Raw genomic sequence first — 19730 nt, forward strand, 5'->3', positions numbered from 1 at the left:
TTTCAGTTTGATCTCACAAGTATATCTTTGAGAGACCAACTACCGCTTTTGTATGATATTAGGTGAGGTTCTTCGAATATTTTTTTTGAGCAATGGTTGTTGTTCTATTAAATGCCAGAAGTAATTTGCCGCAAAACGTTTCGACAGAGTTTTCTGAATCAAAGTTTGGACCCCAATCAAAAATTCCTGGATCCGTCCCTGGGAAGGAATACTCCATTACTGTTATATGAATGAATATCTAAACAAATACGCACTGTAGCCCTCTAGATGTCTACTTCAATCCTTGGGAGTTTGGAAATGAGTACGATAAACTGAACGAGATCACCCAGAGGCGTTGCCTGCGTGCAAAACCAAGCTGTGACGATCTCTAGATTGCTTCATGCGAACTTTTGCTGACTGCATTTTGTTTAAAAGACCTCCACGAAGATTCGAAATCAAAATTATTTTCTTTTGTTGCAAGTAAACACAAGCTTTTCATGATTTAAACATGTTTACATTGGAGTCAGAACTTACACAAATGTAACGCGATGACAAAGATTTTAGTCTAAACGAAAAATCTGACTGGTCGCCGGCGCGCCCACTAAGTTGGTAAGAGTTTGATTGTAGGCCAGAGGGTGTAAGAACTTCTAGAGATTTCGCATAATCATTTGTTGCGCATCAGAGAATTATCAGATTTCACAAACAGAACCAAATGCGGGAATGCAAATAGATAACAATGTTTTCATTAGATTAACCACGCTTTCGGCTTTGAAAGAGGACTGCTGTAATAATCCTTTTTGGCTGTAGTCCCCTTTTGTTTGACACCGAACTAGCGAAAAGTTTGTTTGGCCAGCTTCGCTTTACTTGACCTTAACGTCCAAAAATTTGTATTAAATCTTGATTTATTGAGCCAGATTCTCAATAAACTACCAGGGAATTAGTTTGACATAACAAGGCAAACAATAAAGGAAATAGTTGATCAAAAGGTCTTTATTCGGTGTTGCCATGATTAAATTTCGTGAACACATTACTGCTTTTAAAGACCTGAATTTTTATCAGACTTTTATACTTAATCGGATGAAAAATATTTGTTTCTAGTTTATCTGAAATTATCAGACTTAATGACAGTCATACATCTAAAAAAATTCTTTTATCGTTCTTGATGCGTTGAATTATCGCATACGGAGTATGTTGATTGGCTGAACGTATGTAAATTGCGCTTCGACCTCAAGCCAAGGAAAACACACAAACTATTTTGAGAGTCACTTCAACAAGTGATTACTCATGCATTTCCTACGTAAACACAGAGCTTTTAGCGCTCAAGAAGTTTTAAATGTTTTTGTAGCCATCGTAGAGACAATTTCTTCTCAAGAATCCACGCGTAGTTGAGTGACACTGAAACACCCTGGAATTCAACCGAAAAATACGTTTTAATAGCGTTCTTGAGCGCGGATAATCCTAGCAAGGGCACAAAATGATACACTTTTGGCCATCTGTTAACGCTGTATGCTTTTTCTCTGTGTATTTCGCTGCCAATTCGCCATTGATATACGCGGTGAGTACACTTCACATAGGAGGTCTGTTTCCTATGAGTGGTTCTTCAGTTGCCTCGGCGGGAAAATCACTGCTTCCAGCCAGTAAACTCGCGATTGATATGGTGAATAAACGAGCTGACATACTCCCCGGCTACCGACTTCAACTCATCTGGAATGACACACAGGTATTTAACTGCATTCTTGTTCAGTTTAATGACGCTATAATTGCGCAAGAAACAACTATAATTTCGCGATTTTCAAACCGACAAAACTAGAATTTCGCTACATTGCAACTTTAATATTGCCGGTATTGAATCCCGCGCGCTTTCTAAAATCATTTACAATTCCTCGAGTACTGTGAAAAGTATACTCTGACCTTTAGTGACATTCTACATTACAATGCTGACAGCCTATGCGGGTAGAAGCTAAACATTTCGGAGTGATGTGGTTTCTTTGTACTTTTAAACTCCTTCAAAGTCACTTGCAAAATGATCGGAGCGAAATTGATGTTTAAAGTCACAAATGTTTCACTGCGTATACGTTTTGTTTAGTGCAAATACCTTCGATTATCGACATGAAAACAAACAAGTATTATTCCATTCAAAGGAATTCAGCTTGCCGAGATAATGCGAGTACATTAGAAACAAAAGTACAAAGGGAAAATCGTAAGTGCGTGATCAGCGGGAATCGTGCTCTGTGACTGTGAACAAAACTGAAAACGTGAGTTTGTTCGTTGACCTTCGTTATCGCACAAAACCGCAGCTTTGTGGTTAAATCTTCTTAACACATTTCAAAACATAATAAGTTCAACTATGATCAAGTAATTTCCAAAGCTGATGACACCACAACAATCTAAAATCACACAACAGAAAAACTTTAGAATAGATTTAAACTGTTTAACGAGAAGAAACTTTGTTTTATAACATTCCATTATTGAATACTTGGCAACGTAATATCTTTCTTATTTTTGAACTGTAAACAAAACGTGACCGCAATTTTCGTTGTGGTAGGAGTTTTTCGGATATCACTTCTGTTTTGTTTGCCTTTCCTCTTACTTTCCTGCATTAAATTCAGTCACGTTTAGATTTGATAATAGGGTCACCAAACACGCGTCATCCATGCACAAAAGTTTCAAATCAACCGTGGTGAAAATTTCATCATGCAATTCTTGACTTCATGTCGTTGTTCAGGTGACGTAAAAACAGTTAAAATACTTGAAAAAACACGCTCGATTTGTTCCTTACAGTTTATCACTGCTATTTAATAACTGATATTTGATGCTAAGCTAGAAGTGTTTTGTCGTTTGCGTTTTTACTTGGGATTCCTTAAATTCTTTTACAAACTATTTAGGGAGTATAGCTAACTGTCGTGGGTCGTGGGTCGTGGGTGGAAGTCGTGGGTCGTGGGTGTGGGTAAAGTCGTGGGTGTGGGTAAAAGTCGTGGGTAACAAAAAATACTAAAATAAAAAAAAATACTGAACTAAAATTTGTAACAAAATAGTTCGTTCATGGCTAGTCTGATGTAGAGTGCTTAACGAACTTGTTGGGATGTCTGTAAAATAAGGAAAACCGCGAAACACACCTGGAACACAATTTTTTTTAAACGCAGATAAACAAAACGGTGTTATAAAATTTAAATAAATTTAAACATTTAAAATAAAGTAAAATATTAAAGAAATAAGTATTATGAAATGGGGCATGATCAGTGCTTAGAAGTTTGCGATCAGATTGATCGCTCACAAGTGGACTCAAACTGAAGATCTCCGGTAATATTTACAAAAAGTTCCGAAGCCGTCTGAAGTCCCAACATTTACGAAGCCTCTTGTCAGAGAAAAGAACAGCGGAAGGAAAGAGTCATAAATACAACATTCACATGGCAATTAATATAAAATTCCATTTTATTCTGAGTTTCGATTAGCATTTCGTGCTCGCACACTCTCCCATCCCACAAGAACGGTGACTTAAAAGTATTGCGTGACATTGTGCGTTGCAGACTGAGCGGCATTTTTTCCGTGGGAAATTACAAAACAACAAAAGGACGCGTCGCTTCTGGTTTCGACTGGTTGGTTTACTAATAAAACCGATGTAATGGCTTCGCTTGTTGGCCAAAGCGACAAGATGTGCGATTCGGACTCGGAAATGTTGCAGCCAACATTTCCACTACAATCTATTACATACTTAGAATGGCGCCGCTTAACGTGAGACCTTTTACGAAAGCTTTCTTATTAAACCGTCACCCGACGCACTGCATATAATTTTGCGTCTACCTCTTCCAAATTATTGTGCTTATTTCTATAACGAGCACGTAGTAGTAATATTATTAAAATTGATTGGTTAAATTGGTTAATAAGAATCACGGACTGAGGTGTAAAACGTGGGCTATGGGCTGCCATCTTGAGCGACGCTTAACGAAAGGGTTGCAGGGATGTTTCGGGGTGTTCGTGGTTTGGGGGAAGTGTGCAAGGACGAAATGCTAATCGCAGCTCGGAATAAAATGAAATTTAATATAACTTCTATGTAAATATTGTATTTATGACTCCTTTCTTCCGCTGTTTTTTTCTCAGAGAAGAGTCCTTGTAAATGTTGCGACTTCGGACGACTTCGGAACTTTTCGTTAATATTACCGGAGATCTTCAGTTTTAGTCCATTTGAATTGTGAGCGATTGATCTGATCGCAAACTTCTAATTAAGCACTGATCATGCTCCATTTCATAATACTTATTTAATACTTTGATAAAACTTTATCTGCGTTTAAAGAAATTGGTGTTCCAGTTGTGTTTCGCGGTGTTCCTTGTTTTACAGACATCCCAACAGGTTCGTTAAGCACTCTGCATCAGACTCTGACTCGTCCCCAGTCGTCTTTTATGCGAAAATTGCAAGAAGCGAAGGATGATGGGAAGGAAGAAAGGCGATCAGACTAGCCATGAACGAACTATTTTGACACAAATTTTAGTTCAGGATTTTTTTTTATTTTAGTATTTTTTGTTACCCACGACTTTTACCCACACCCACGACTTTACCCACACCCACGACCCACGACTTCCACCCACGACCCACGACAGTTAGCTATACTCCTATTTAGGTCACAACTTGTGACTTATGTTAAATGTCTAAAAATTCAAAGTGGCAGAACACTTGAAAAGCCTCAAACGTGCCATTTCCTCGACAAAGAGAATTATCTAGACATTAAATGTGTCCGTTAGCACGCCTTTTCTTTAGCCAATCAAGATAATTAGCATTTTAATGCAAGTTAGTTCGATGTTTAAAATGTCACTTGAACTTTGGAAATCACAGTTCTGGAAGCCGGCTTTAATATTAGTATGGAAAATTGATTTAGTGTCCTACAATCCTTTAATTTCTAAGTTTTGAATTTGTATAGCACAAATAATCCACCTTAGATATAACTTTCATCAAAATTATATATACGGCAAAAATGTGATGAAACGTTTTCTTAACTCAGCACAGGTTGATAATTTTTGCCACTTTATTAAGCTCCTAATTTTATTGTCGGAACTCTATGTCTCTCATCGCGGTGTTATTACTTGTCGATAGTAATACATTGTTTTATTATAAATATTTGACAGCCTTTAATACAGGCGTGCATTGATTGGTTTATTAAATTTTTCTCTTCCTGTGTTGTCGAGATGAAGGGTTTAGCCGTGTAGCGTCGACTATTAAGCAAGCCAAAGCAATTGACGAAATTAATCTTAGATCAGTTTTTTTTATGAACGCGGAAAAATGGGTTTGACGTACAATATTTTACAATATGAAAGAGCTTTTCTTGTCACAAGTTAATTGTTGCCTCGGGTTATAACTGGTTTTGAGCTTAGCACGATAATCTTTTCTGAGAACTCAACAAGATAGTTTCATCAACTGAACCGGCCGCACAAAGATTGAGGCAAAAACTGTACTGTTTAAATTTCTTAGCAACAAAATTCATTTCTTATAATAGGCGCAGTTTATGCCTTTTACGTTAAACGCAAGACAAAGGTAAAAGTTTAATTAGCTGAGACCTGACGTTGGCGGCATGAGGTTTCTAATTTAAGCCATTTTACGGAGCGATTAACAAACCATTAGCGAAGGAATGTAATCTTTTCTTCTCATTGTTATTAGAAAAATCACGCGACGGTTGAATTGAATGAGTCAGCATGTTTAAAATTTTCCTGCCGGAAAATCAAAATAGAGCGGTTTTCAATTTGCCTTATCAAATTATTTTCAGTTTAACAGACCGGTTTTTAATTGACGGCCGAAAAAATTAAGTTCATTTTGGTTTGGTTTTGCGGCGTTTTGGTGCATATGTCATAGCCCTTGGCGCGGGTAGCCACGGGTTGCATGTTTTCCCACGCTTGAAAAGGATTGCATAATTTCTGCTTCGAGTTGCTATTGCTTTACTGCATTTATATTTGCGTTTACTTTGGGTAGTTTGGCTCAGAATTGCGACAGACAGTTATAAGAGAACTGCACTAATATTCTATGTTTAGAAACTACGCTTTTAATATAAATTCTCAAGGCTTTGTGTTCGTGATAATTGAGGCACGCGCCGCCCTGCGCTGCTTGCCAGGGGGCAGGCTCCCGTGTCGCTGGTGTACTATATCGAAATGTGTGTTCTTTGCTGTTCCTTTTGGTGAAATATCTTTAATTGTTGGTGGCATATTGCTTGTCTTAATTTGATTCGGTAAATTACTCTATTGGATTCCCCTTTTTTTTCGTCTAAAATTGACGATCTATTTCCGTCAGAACTAGGCCAGTTTCGGTCTTAAAAATTGGTGGGGTCATGCCGTTAGAGTTTGTAGGGTGACTTGATATAAACATATGGTACATCACACGCGACCCATTGTCGTAAAAACAATTTCTCGGCAAGCGCACATATCGTTCGTTCTCTGTCTGTTTTTGACGACGTATTGTTAGCGACTCAAATAACGGTTGCTATGATGAAAAATTTAAATTAGCCCTTCCGCAACACCAAGAGACAAAATGAAGAGAGTTACATTTAATATCGCTGGAATGTGCTTTTATGCACCATACAACAAAACTCATTTGAAGATCCGCGCGGGTCTTTCCCTGCAGAGATTTTTCCTTTACTTAGTTTTCCTACAACAGGTCACACTGATTGAAAACCGACTGTGTTATTTTTCTAGTGCTTCTTAGTTCATTCTTTGGCAGATATCAACTGTTATCGTCGTTTTATGGTGCAAATGAAAACTTCAGGGCAATTCCTTATCTCTAGTGAGAAAAAAAAAAAAAAAAAACACATGTAACTGCAGTGCCGGGCATCTTTGGTGAGCGACGATCGTTGAGCCTCAACGTACGCGGATATTAGTGACCATTAGTCCCACTTAATTGCTATCATGTCTTAAACACTCGAAAAAATTTGTTTATCGCTTGCAAACTGCAGTCAATTACTTTCTTTTATTTCCAATTTCTTTATCCTATTTACTTTAGTGTGATCCAGGACATGCGACGAATGCGCTGTTTGAGTCCCTGTACAACAGGCCCCCAATGATAATGCTCCTAGGAGCTGCGTGCTCATCGGTAACTCGAGCAACAGCACAGATTGGGAAACTCTGGAACTTTTTACAGGTGAATATTAAAATGAGTAATCTTGGTATTTGCCCAGAAATGTGATGAATGGAGAAAACACTTCCTCACGTTTACAGGATAGAAACTGTAACAATAAGTAAATTCTGAAAGAAAACTTTGCTACAAAGCGATTGTATACATTGATTTTCCTAGTACTATTCAAAAAATCTAAACTATCATTCTCTATTTCCCTGTGATTTAGGTTGTTTTTAACCTCTCAAATGCTCAACAATAAATGACGGTGCCCCTTAAATTTAATGGCTTAAGTATTAATATTCTGATTTTGACTGACAGGTGTCATACGCCTCCACTGCCTCAGATCTGTCCAATAAGGAGAAATATCCTCTGTTATTTAACATGGTGCCACCAGACTCCGCGCACAACAACGCAAGAATGGCTTTCCTGAAATACTTTAAATGGAACAGAATTGCTACCATACGACAAAATGATTACGTATTTGATGAGGTAACGTGCCAGAAATATCCCCCTTTTCTTCCTTCTATGCTATTCACTCTACAAACTTTATCGCAAAGAGCAAGTCTTCCAATGTTTGTATTCTGAATTTGAAATAATATGTCAAACACAAGAGACAGTGTTCCATAGGGATATCCAAACACCGAGAAGAGAGTTGAAAATACGATGCGCAGCGGAGTATTTTTGATATCTCATCTCAATCGAAACAAAACCTACGGCTTAAACGGAGAAATAAAATCGTAAAAATCTATGCTAATTAAGGCCGGGTATCCAAACCTCCTTCACGGTTATGATTTTCTTTGTTTCAACTTGAGGAATTATTAACGAGTTTGAAAAGTTGTTCGCAAGCATTGGTCTCGCCGCGGGTGGTGCACTGGTGATGATTTTATTTATCTAAAAATAACTCGAGTTGGACGTTGTTGGACTCTACACTGAATCACTCTCCGGCTCATGCGCTCCCGGCCTGGCCTCGCCGATGAATACTTTTGCCCACGTATTAAACCAGTTTATTCACTTCTGATTTTTTTCAGGCGATGGATATTTTTCAAGAAAATCTAATAAACAACGACTTTGAGCTGATAGCCACGGAGTTGTTCAATAATGATCCTAAGACGCAAGTTGAAAAACTCAAGGTTAATTTTTGAACATAACTGTCTGGTCTGCTTATCAAGGTATCTTTTTGACATTGCGAAAAGGTTTTTATATCGAACTTATTTTACTTTCAACAGAAGAATGACGCCCGTATCATAGTTGGAATGTTTTATGAAGACAAGGCTCGAAAAGTGTTTTGTGAGGTAACCAATGTTCCATTCATTGACTGCTTCTTTTTCGCGCGTTCCATTCTTGTTCTTTGATGCTGACGCGGTAAGCCTGAGACAGCATTCTGATGTTGATGCCACTAAAGCCGTCCGCCAATGACTTTCGTTCACACCGCATGATTTTTAGTGCAGAATGCACTTTTGTGATGGTTTGGTGGGCAGTCGTGTGATAAACCCCTAAACCCCTCAAGCGCTAAAGCACTATGGTGTAAACTTTTAATCGGCAATTAATTAATTAATATCAATTAATTAATTATTCCTTGTGGAGGGGGTGGGGGTGGGGAGCACCTGACCGTACCCCTAGGTAAAACCTGGAGCACATCTACGTTACTTTCATATGAAGATCTCAAACGTATATATTTGTTTCAGAAAACCCTTTGCTCTCCTTGTGGTACTACTCAACGTTCTAGGGCAACGTTCTTTACGCCAAACGCATGCGCAGTTTAGTCTACATTTTTTGCTGGAACTCTCATGAACATCGCTTGTATTGCGTGTTTGTGGTAGGATTCCTGCAGACTTCGTGGCGCCAAGTAAAAACCGCAAATTAATTAAATTAGATTTTGAGACTTTCACAGCGCTTTCGTAATTAGGTATGCAAAAACTTGCACCGGGATTTTCGGCGTGAACACCTGATAACCAGGAAACAAATATCCTAGCTGTACTGCGTTTTAAAAAACCTGTCGAAAAAGATGTTTATTGATTAGATTTGTTTCTTTAGTTTTTGAGAATCGTCTTTCGTGCAGTCTAAACCGTAACTTAATTAAATTAAACAAATGTCATCGATGCCGCCGTAAAACAAACAAAAAACAAAAGTTTCATGTTATCGCATTTTCAAGGAAGACAAAAGTATTTTGTTACAAACGAACAAAAGTGTCGTGTTACGTTTGCAAAGATTAGCGTAAGGAACACCTGGGAAAGAGTACAAGTAGCCTGTGAACAGTTTTTCCGAAAGTAAAATAAAGCAAATAAACACGAACATATATAAAACATCATACTTTCAATTGTTCCATATTGCATTCTGCACTTACCAAATCATCGAGATTTTCTGTCGTGTCATTGGTCAGAATTGGTCATGGGGCGGGTTGTTCTCTAGACTAATTATAAAGCTCTCACTTTCAAAACTGTCCTCAACATTTTACAATTTTCTAATATAAGAAACCAATAACTAATTTTGGGGCGATTTTTAATCTCGGACTTTCTCAGTTTTATTTATATATAACCTGACATTTATTTCATACCGCCATACAGTCCCATAACGTAACTTACAATACATGGCACACATTGCATTTTAAGTGCAAAAACATTACTAAGAGGAAGTTTAGCAAAAAGAAAAATTGCCACTGTAATGACATTTTTTCGTGAAATCCTGGAGATAAGGTTTCCTTTCGACTTTCTCAGTCGATAGAACGTTTCCCGTAGTACTTTACTTATTTAAATAACGCTTCTGATAGTACATAACATAGACTACTCTCTGTTTATAGGCTTACAAACAAGGGATGTACGGAAAGCATTACATGTGGCTGTTAATAGACTGGTACGACAACAAGAAATGGTGGCTTGTCAAAGATGACGAAGTTGACTGCACGGAGGAGCAGATGAGAAAGGCAACAGAAGGATACTTCTCTATTGAGAGCGCCAGAATTGTTTCAAACAAGCTACCTACAGTATCGGGAATGGTAAGCCCTTTTAGAATGTTATCTTTATCAGTTACAATATCAGACTCCTTAAAAGTCTTATGCTCTGATTGAGGTTGTAGCCACGCTATTTCGCTTTCTCTATGCTTATAATTAGAGAGAGCAGGCATACGAGGGAGCGAAAGACGTGCTATGATCTTTATCCGATTATAAAAACATATAAACGGAGGTTTTATTCTTCAGTTTATGTCATCCTGAACTTGGCTGCGCTTGGTTGACTATTTGACTGCTAATAGGAGATTTGGATTCGTTGTCTAATTGTCAATCAAAATTGAGAATCAGCTCATAATGTAAGAAAAGTTTTCCTGTAACATTATTGTAAATAAACACAAAAGGTAACACAAAACTAGTGCCTCTGTAGCTGATGCAACACATATAGCGTAAGGTACTGTAATGTATTGTTATATATTTATATTCTCTCTCTAGTTTTAGTAATTATTATCACAGTATTGTAAATCAAGTGATGTAATCTAGTTAGTAAAAGAAATTTTCAACCGGAAAAAGATGGGTATCAGCGCACTGTTGGGAAAAGAGTGGCTAACTAACCAGGGAGTAGTGGGGGGGGTAGCCCTGCAATGAACTAACATCCCATGCAAAGGACCTCAACATAGTCACTTCATACGTCAGAAACCGGGGAAAAATACATGAAAATGTTTTTTTTTTCTTTGTCCATTTTCAGACGTCTGAAGAATTCCTACAGACCCATGTTAGTCAGAACAACTCCGACCTTTACGTGCCGTTTGTATTTGACTCAGTATGGACTATAGCTCTGACACTTAACAACTCCATGCAGCAGATCAAGACCACGATGAACAAATCTTTAGCGGACTTCACCTACAAAGACAGCAGTATGGTACAAATTCTCAAACGGACGTTGGAAAAGTTGGAATTCCAAGGAATAACGGTATTATATAAAGAAATTGCAAATGTTCTAAAAGGTGGCAGTCTGACTTCAACATAAATTACTCGATTAATTTGATTTTTACAGGGAACAATAAAGTTTTCAGACACGGGCGAAAGAACAAGGCCTGCTTGCATAAAGCAAATGCAGGGTAAGTCTTTCTTCCGCGTGCGCGCGACTCATGTTACCATGTTAATTTCTGAACAAACCATTGCTTCTTATTCTTAACTGATCGTCTAACCCCTATATTCATGCGTATTTAATACTGGTTTTCTTTTCTCTTCTAAACAGGTGGCAAGCCAGTGGTAGTGGGAATATATTTTCCTGACAGCGACAAAATTGAATTCAGCGGCGCTAAAGTGCTGTGGCAAGGTATTCCATGTTCAGTTAACTTTGAGAGATTTCAGCTGTAATGGTAAATTCTGTTGTAATCCTAAGATTTAGTAGAAACAGGTAGCTCCAGCAAGAAGCGGCTAGAGTTTCCCCACCGCCAGTATTTTGTCAGATTGTCCTAACAAAATGATTCGCACTGATTTTTACACCTGAGTGAAGAGAGGCACCGCAAGAGTAAAGTGTCTTGTCCAAGAACACGACACGATCTTTCCAGCCAGGGCTTAAACCCGGACTGCTTGATCTGGAATGACCTGGAATCCATCGCGCTAACCATTAGACCACCGCGCCTCCCACACGTTTAGCAGATTTACTAGTCTTAATTCTTTATTTTGTTAAGGCTGATCTGCGTCAGGCTTATCGTTACAACATTATAAACCAAATGGGTAACGAAAATTATACAGAAACACCACAACGAGGGAATAATGTCTTGATGTACCACAGAATTCTCAAAAAAAGAAACAAATTTATGTAAGTACGCACGTCTTTGTGAAGCAAACTGTTTTTTCTTTTATTGTTTTTATTTAAAGGTGGCTCACCCCCAACGGATGGCAAAGTTACCGTATATGAGGTGCAGTATGTTTCTACGCCGCTGTTTTGCGTCATCGTTATTTTGGCTAGCGCTGGCATTATCCTAGCGCTGTTCTTCTTGAGATTTAACATTGTACGACGAAAGCACAGGTGAGTCCGCTGACTGACACTCTGATACTTAGCAACTTCGAGACGAAAACTGCAGGCTCACAGTTTATTCACGGTTCCCTAGACTAAATACCTCTCCTTGTGGATAAGTAAAAACATTTTTTCCTGAAAATGCTGAAGCAAGTCCACAAAGCTCACAGCACTCTCGAGCATGAGAAACTGCTTTATTATTCTAAAAAAAAATTAATGAAATAGAACTACCTAAAGAAAGTTATTTCTAAAAGGGGTCGATTTGCAACAACATATTTTGCAAATCAGTTTTTATGGAAAAGGAGAACGGGGATTTCCACGTTTCCAAAGTTCGTTCATTTTAGAATCATTTCTCGCCATCGTTAGTCATTCTCTCTTCCTAATAGGTTCCAGTCATTTGTCGAATACTGCTCAACAAAATAAATTCATTGCTGTCGGGTTTCCTAATTCCTGCGATCTAAATAACATTCTATTCGCTTGATTATGATTTAAGTATCGATCTGTTTACATTCATTTCAGCTTTATCAAGCTATCAAGTCCGAACCTGAATAACCTGATCATTCTTGGATGTGTGTTGATCTACGTATCTGTGTATATGGTCGCCATTGATGGCAAACATGTGGGTACAAGTTCGCTAGCAGGACTATGCATGGTGAGGTTACCATGACGACTTCCATTGAAACACTTTAGTTTAGTGATATACCGTAAAATTCCGGTTATAAGCCCCCCCCCCCCCCCGGTTATAGGCCCATCATCCTGGAAACAAAAAAATACATCCGATTATAAGCCCCCCCAGATATAAGCCCCCCTCTACCGGACGACAGTACTAAATAGGGCTAAATGTTGCTTTATTATGCGTTTTTAACGAAAAAAACGTTTTTCCATTAACACTCCCGTGGTTCGTTTCGAAACGTTTTTTTCATTCCGCTTATAAGCCCTCCCGGATATAAGCCCCTCGCTTAAAAACCCACCGAAAACCCCTTACGAAGTTGTATAAGCCCAGGGCTTATAACCGGAATTCTACGGTATCCAAATGTTGTCACTTCAGCATTCGTAGCATTTTGCTATATGTGCACTCGTCATGACGAAAACCTCCAACTTAAAAAATCCTCGAGGAAATTTGGGGTAAATAAGAGTTGCTTTATTAATCCTCGCAGACAATTCTTTTGAAAGTGGTTATGACTGTGAGTTTGTGTTAACAGAAACTGCTTTCGGTAACTGCGCGTGTAAGTTTTTTCCGACTTTCAGTTGTTTTTGTGTGGCTTATACGAAGTATCAAGCGACACACTATCTCGACGTCCATTTGCTGAACTCAACGTGCACTAACCAATCACAGCAAAGATGTCAGTTTCCTCTCGTCCAATCAGGTGCAAGAGCAACCGAACCTGGCGCACGCGTTTTTTCCCCGCACACAACTCTGATCTTCACTGATTTATTCCATAATCTTCTTGCTACAGTGAATGGTTCAGAGAACACTTTATTTTCTGTACAATACCAATAAAACACACTTTACTGTTAACATGCTAAACTATGTCTTGTCTTTTCAGGCCCGAGGTTATCTGTTGTCTATTGGCTACAGTTTAGCGGTCGGTGGAATGTTTTCAAAGATGTGGCGAGTCTATCAGATCTTCAACAATGTTAAACCCAAACGAAAGGTATATTAGCAGCTTTGCCGTATAGCTAATTTAGTATTGTTTTGGATGTTTCTGTCAAACACAAACTCTTGTTTCAAATCAGACGAAACCTCTTAATGTTTTGACAGTATTGCAGGAAAGTATCGTTTTGCAATGGTTTTATGCCGCGCGGAAAAACGGAATGTTTCTGTGGTGTAGCAGAAGTAACTTTTGCTTCTTGGAGACAAAAATTGACGATGGAAACAACGCTTCCCGTATGGCAAAACTGGGAAACATAAGAAAACATGCACGCGCTACGAATGCTTCTGGAAACATATTTCCTCGTGTTACCAGGCCTTTACTTGCGATGACTTGCGTTCTTTTAACTTGCGTCTACTTGCTTCTTAGTTTGATCCGGCCTTAATACTCAAACTTCCCGTTTGTTTAGGTATTCAAGTATAAGGAACTTCTAGGCGTTATGGTGATTCTGGTGTTTGTTGACATCTTGGTGATGTCACTGTGGATTGGAGTTGATACACCTGAGATAATAACAACTGATTTACAGTCACAGGTCAGTGAATAGAGATCAGTAGCTAAATTTTCCCGATACTAACAATACAGAGCCAAGCAATGTGGGTTATGGAAAAATGGAAAATGACCACAAGGGGAATTGCGTCCAGATTCTTCCAACTAGTTTGGAGATAAATTTATGGATTTCTGCAAAGAGAATTTATTTTGAGATCGATCAAGACATGATGAGGGGTTACGATATCCAGCTTAGTCGTTAGAACTGTGATGGCAACAACCAGAAATACGCGTTGTTTACTTAATGTAAGGGATCATCACCAAGTAGTTAATCTACCGGGAGGGTGGACATTTGACTAGAGTTCCATGTGCGTTGTGATTATATAACCTTAAAAGGTTAGAATGTGTTAGATCAGAAAACCTGAGAATTTTCCCTGTAGTTCTTTGCTAAGTTACCGGTAGTCCAGTTTTGGCCCTTTCTGTCACACAATACTGCGCTCTCTCCCAACAGCGTGACGTTGCGTGACAGAGAGAGGGCCAGCATTTAAATGAACAATAAGTTGCTACACAAGTATACACTGAAGATGATAATTTTTTCTCGTAGGTAAGAGATGAACCACATCTAAGGATTATTCCACAGCATCAGCACTGTTCTTCCGCTTACTACACCACGTGGCTGTACATTCTGCTTGGTTACAAAGCCCTCTTACTGCTGATTGGCTGCTTCATCGCGTGGGTCACGCGCAAGGCCAAAGTCCACTCGCTCAATGACTCGCGTTTCGTGTGCATGAGCATATACAACATAGTACTGTGCGTTATAGTGGGTATACCGCTGGCCTTCCTGATCGATGGGCACGCGGACGCGTTAGTGGCGTGTCTGTCGTTTTTCTTGCTCCTTCCTACGACAGTGACGTTGTGCTTACTGTTTGTACCAAAGGTGAGCGATATTTTATATGCAAGTAGGTAATTGGGTGCACGATTCTGCAGTTGCTGTTGTGAGGTAGGGTGAGGGTGGGGCGGTGGGTCGGGCGGTGGTATGGTGGAGTATCTATGTAGGAGAATGTAAGTTTATGATTAGAGTGGTCATGCACTTAGCTTCGTGACAGCTAGTTTACAGGCAGGCCACTCAAACAGGGGGAAAAAATAATTCAAATAAATATTGCGTGATTCAAATTCCCAATTGGCAGGAGGCAGACCGATGAGTTGAACTCGGGACGACCGAGAACAAATTCAGCTGGTAGCAGGGTGGAGGGCTTGAACCCGGGGCCTGCGGACTACAACCCTGCGCCCACAATCATTCGGCCACGCTGCCTCTTAAATAAATAGATCCGTTGAGGCTTTATTTACTGTGTCTTTGTGAACCTTTCTCTGCTAGGGCAACGCCAATCGAAAGAAATGAATTCCGTCTCTGAGGGACTCTTGCCGTCTTGTTTGTATTGTTATCGCGTTATCATATGCGCGTTCAGTATTTTAAGACTATTTTGTCTCTGTATGCAAGAGAATCACTTGAATTAGTAGAAGTAGGCCTATTAAATAACCCTTCTGTTGTTTTTACCGTAGATCATCAAGCTCAAAAATAATGTTGAGGAGCGAATGCGACTTCATAATTTATCCGCCATGCGAGGTACTACAGACAGCACCAGGGAGTCAAATAACGGATCCATAAAATCCACGCAGTCCGTGAGTGATCCGAACGTGGTCACAAGACTCCAGGAAGAGATAGCCTCGCTAAAGCATGAAATACGAGCGATCAAGTTTAAACATGGAGAGAGCAATACGCCGGATTTAACCGTCAGGATCGCCGACCCTGTTGATAATGGCAGAGAGGGAAAATCTTTCACTCAACCGACTCCGAAGCCGTCACCAAGACCGCAACTAGGGAAACGTTCGGTCACGTATCATACCTACCAAGAAATGTGCGTTCGAAAGAGACGCAGACGGCGCTCGAGTTCGTTCTCCGGGCCTTACTTGCAACGACGATCGCTTGATCTTGGGGCGTTGTTTTCGGAGCTGGCCGACCCCTTGCTGGTCCTGAAGGCGGAGAACAAAGATCTTCACAGGAAGCTTCAGGAAGCGAGGATTTCCGAGGCTGGTAAACTGGCTAAAGTGTTGCATGAAAACGCGCAGTTGAACAGGAAAATCGTCGAGCTGAACATACAGAATGCGCCAAGCGATGAGGCTGAGAAGGTTTCCCGTCTGTTGAAGGAAAATTCCGAGCTGAAGAGACAGTTAGGGGAAGTCAGCATTTTGAATTCTGCATGGTGTGACGTCACTCCTCGCTTACATAGGAAACAGAATGAAGATAGGAAGATTTCCAAAGATCTTAGAGAGGTAAGAGTAGGTCGAAATTCACAATTATTTGTTCTACTGGGGCAATTTTTAAGAAGGGATAGGTGGAGCACTTACGGAAAACTTTTTTTCCGAGGCTCTTCAGTGCATATTGATAGCTGGAAGGTTATGCTGTCTTATTTTACCCACCTTCAAAATCTCTTACTGTATTACCACTACTAGCCACTTCCCCCACCCACTAATTCCGGGGACCACACAAAATACATGTACTGTGCACAATTTAAGGGACACTTCTCCGCAGAGGCCTCTTATTTTTTTGTATGGGGAGAGGTGAAAAGAAAGCGCGCGGAGCCTGGAGAGAATGGCAACGAAAGCGCACGGGGGACACTGGGAAGGGAAAAGTCCCCCGCGCTCTCCCTATTTTCATTTTTCATTTTTCCACTGAAGGAGCCTCTGCGGAGGGGAGAGACTTGTCACCACGAAGTTTGTTTAAACCTTTATCTGTAAAGGTGAAAAAATAGCTCACCTCTCGAAATTTTATCAATACATAATAGACCTTACTGTAGGCGAGAATTAACCAACTGATCACCATGGTTTCCATACATTTGTCTAAAAACTTGTATGTCAGTGTTGACATTAAGGAATCTTTTGCATCTCTCAACAGCTTCAGCAGCTGCTCAGTGTTGACCTTGGAGCCCGCAGACCAGGCTCGTTCGGTCCCTCCTCCCTGAGTCGTCCCCCTCCCATAGGCCGCTCCCAGTCATCCAGCGACTTACAGCAGTGGGGTCGAAACGGAAGCGGCTTGGTTGAGAAGAAAAAATCACCGATTAGCCCTCTAGCAAAGGATAAAGTGAAGAGGTTCAGTTTCGATGGCGTGGGGAAGAGGCAGGGACTCTGCACTAGAGACTCTAAAGCTGGGATAGCGCTAATGGTTACTGACGCAGACAAGGCGAGTAGACCAGAGTCTCCACAATCCGAAGCAAATGAATCGGAACCTGCCATCAGCCCAGGTACAATTCGAAGAGATAACATAGATGGATGCGAATCGGAGAAAGAAGCTTTTGATATTGGTGAAAGAACTAATGCAGGTTTCAGCGGCGATGAGGACGAAGGCATGTGTGATATCAAATCAGGAGAGCCTATTTTTACTTTTAATCCCTCTTCAAACGGCTTAAAGACCACAAAGAAAACTATAAATGAAATGAGCGACTCTACAAATAACGTTGTGGCAAGCACCAACGTTTGCTCATCACCAGATGCAAAAGAACAAACGGAGAGTGATATTAATAATGCTACAATCGATCCAAATTGCAATCTGACGTCCCTTATTGCGAAAAGTGCGCATGAGGCTCTCGGGATTACGAATTATCCCCAGAATGGAGACCTTATTGGAAATGATGTCCCAAATGGCACCTCTGCACGTAAACCTCACGGAGTCGGTGAACATTTAGAGGTCAAGGTTGATCAACACATAAGAGACCCCACCATAAGTGATCATAATGAAGCACCAGGTGTCGATACGCCAACGTCAACGTCAGCAAAACCGGATAGCCCGATTTTTGTAACAAAATTGGATTATGTTCTTGAATCAACGCGCGAAGGAATTCAAACTCCGCTGAAACATTCGGTACTTGATCACAATGACAATTTGCCAAGTTCGGATAGGATAGAAAGCAAACTACCCGCAAACAATTCAGAAATAAACTTCCCCTTGATAGAAATCAAGACTACTGCAAGTCAAGATGAAGGAAGGATGAGTTCATTGGAAGCAAGTACACATGATTCAGTCTTACATGACGCGAGTGTTGTAGCAAAGGAACCTGTTGCTAACGGAGAAAGCGCTAAAGATGTTCCGGTTTATAAGAAAAAGCTACAGAAGAAAAAAGATAAGAAGAAAAATGACAGAATAGAGAAAACATTCTTTGTTTAAACCATTGTGAAAAGACAGAGTTGCTATCGAGTTGTCGTTCAACCATAACCGTTGAAGGCAAGATGTAAGATAGAAAATGGCAGAGTTGGCCTACGGGTTAGCGACCTACCGGGGTAAAGTAGCACTCACCCGCGTCCCCTGACAGAGCTTGCTTGCAGGCCTGGGTGGAGTTCACCAACTAAATAAAGGAACTATATTAAACCACGATGACAATCCTAAACAATTGATATTTGATTTCACTCTTACTGCTTTAATTTTTTACGTTGAGCTCAGATCTAACATAGACTAAAAAATAACCTACTTTCTTTTAAAGATCGTCGAGCGGTAAGGCCAAAAAAGCAAGCGGAAATTATGGCCGCACGAAAATGAGCGGCCATTTTTACCGCTTTCTTTTATCGCTATTTGCTCGATGATCTAGACTGCCAGAGTAACATGTCGAGGAAAAAAATTAAAATAATTTCTCACTCTTCTGCTGCGCGCGTTCTAGATCTGTGCTTTGCCGCCGATAGAGAGCCCTACAAACTAGGCAAGTAAAGCATGTAATAATATAAAACTGAAATTGAAAAGCAGAGACCGATACAACGTAGAATGAGAATGATAGAATTTGTTTTGTACTATATTTCGGCTGGCCAAACCAGCCTTCTTCAGGTACAATGGAGTTTGCATTGGCTGTGTTTAAACTTATATGGTGATAATGGTATCTTACGAAATACCGGAAATAAATTTAATATCATATAAATTTAAACACAGCCAATGTAAACTCCATTGTAGTACAAAACTAATTATATCATTCTACGTTGTATCGGTCTCTGCTTTTCAATTTTAGTTTTCTATATGTCAAACCGATTAGATCACTATTGATCCAACGTATACCGGTAGGAGATCGTAGACGGTTGCTTGCTTGAGTTTTATAAATAATATAAAACCACGCCTATTGCACAGATTGCACGGGTAAATGTGTTTATACATAGCTGCTGCAAGTGGTGAGGTTCTTAGAGAATTTGTAAAAATGAGGATAAAGTTGGCTAATTCTATGAACCACTAGGGATTTTAAGTTCCACCCACTGTCCGAGAAGTGTGCTGAAAGTCCAAATAAAAAGGCTACGTTCTTTCAGGCTCTATGAGCTTTTTATAGTTGCCCTAAAACTGCGTTTTCATGGTGCTTTTTGGGTATTTTTTTTAGTCGTCAGATGGCAGAAAATTTACGCTCTGAAGTCGCCGATGCTACAGCCAATGTCAAATATAATCCTAACAGTTTGCGGACCCTCCTAGTAACGTTGTTGGGAGAGGAGTTTTGTTGAAATTCCTAAACCATATTACTTCGCCAAGCATGA

At 39.9% G+C, this 19730-nt stretch overlaps 1 protein-coding gene across 1 annotated transcript; it reads left to right on the forward strand.

The window, feature by feature from the left end:
- Positions 1-1227: 1227 nt before the first annotated feature.
- On the forward strand, positions 1228-19508 carry LOC144653386 (gamma-aminobutyric acid type B receptor subunit 1-like). The gene is made up of 16 exons (XM_078513366.1): positions 1228-1699; positions 6956-7093; positions 7388-7558; positions 8098-8199; positions 8296-8361; positions 9867-10061; positions 10759-10983; positions 11068-11131; positions 11272-11352; positions 11901-12051; positions 12559-12691; positions 13587-13694; positions 14101-14223; positions 14782-15114; positions 15738-16508; positions 17131-19508. Exons 1-16 carry the CDS (start codon positions 1454-1456, stop codon positions 18394-18396), a joined length of 4173 nt encoding a protein of 1390 aa, XP_078369492.1. The 5' UTR covers positions 1228-1453; the 3' UTR covers positions 18397-19508.
- The last annotated feature ends 222 nt before the right edge of the window (positions 19509-19730 follow it).

The sequence above is a fragment of the Oculina patagonica genome, chromosome 5 (genome assembly GCF_052425735.1).
Source record: "Oculina patagonica isolate OP01 chromosome 5, crgOcupat, whole genome shotgun sequence".
Lineage (NCBI taxonomy): Eukaryota > Metazoa > Cnidaria > Anthozoa > Scleractinia > Oculinidae > Oculina > Oculina patagonica.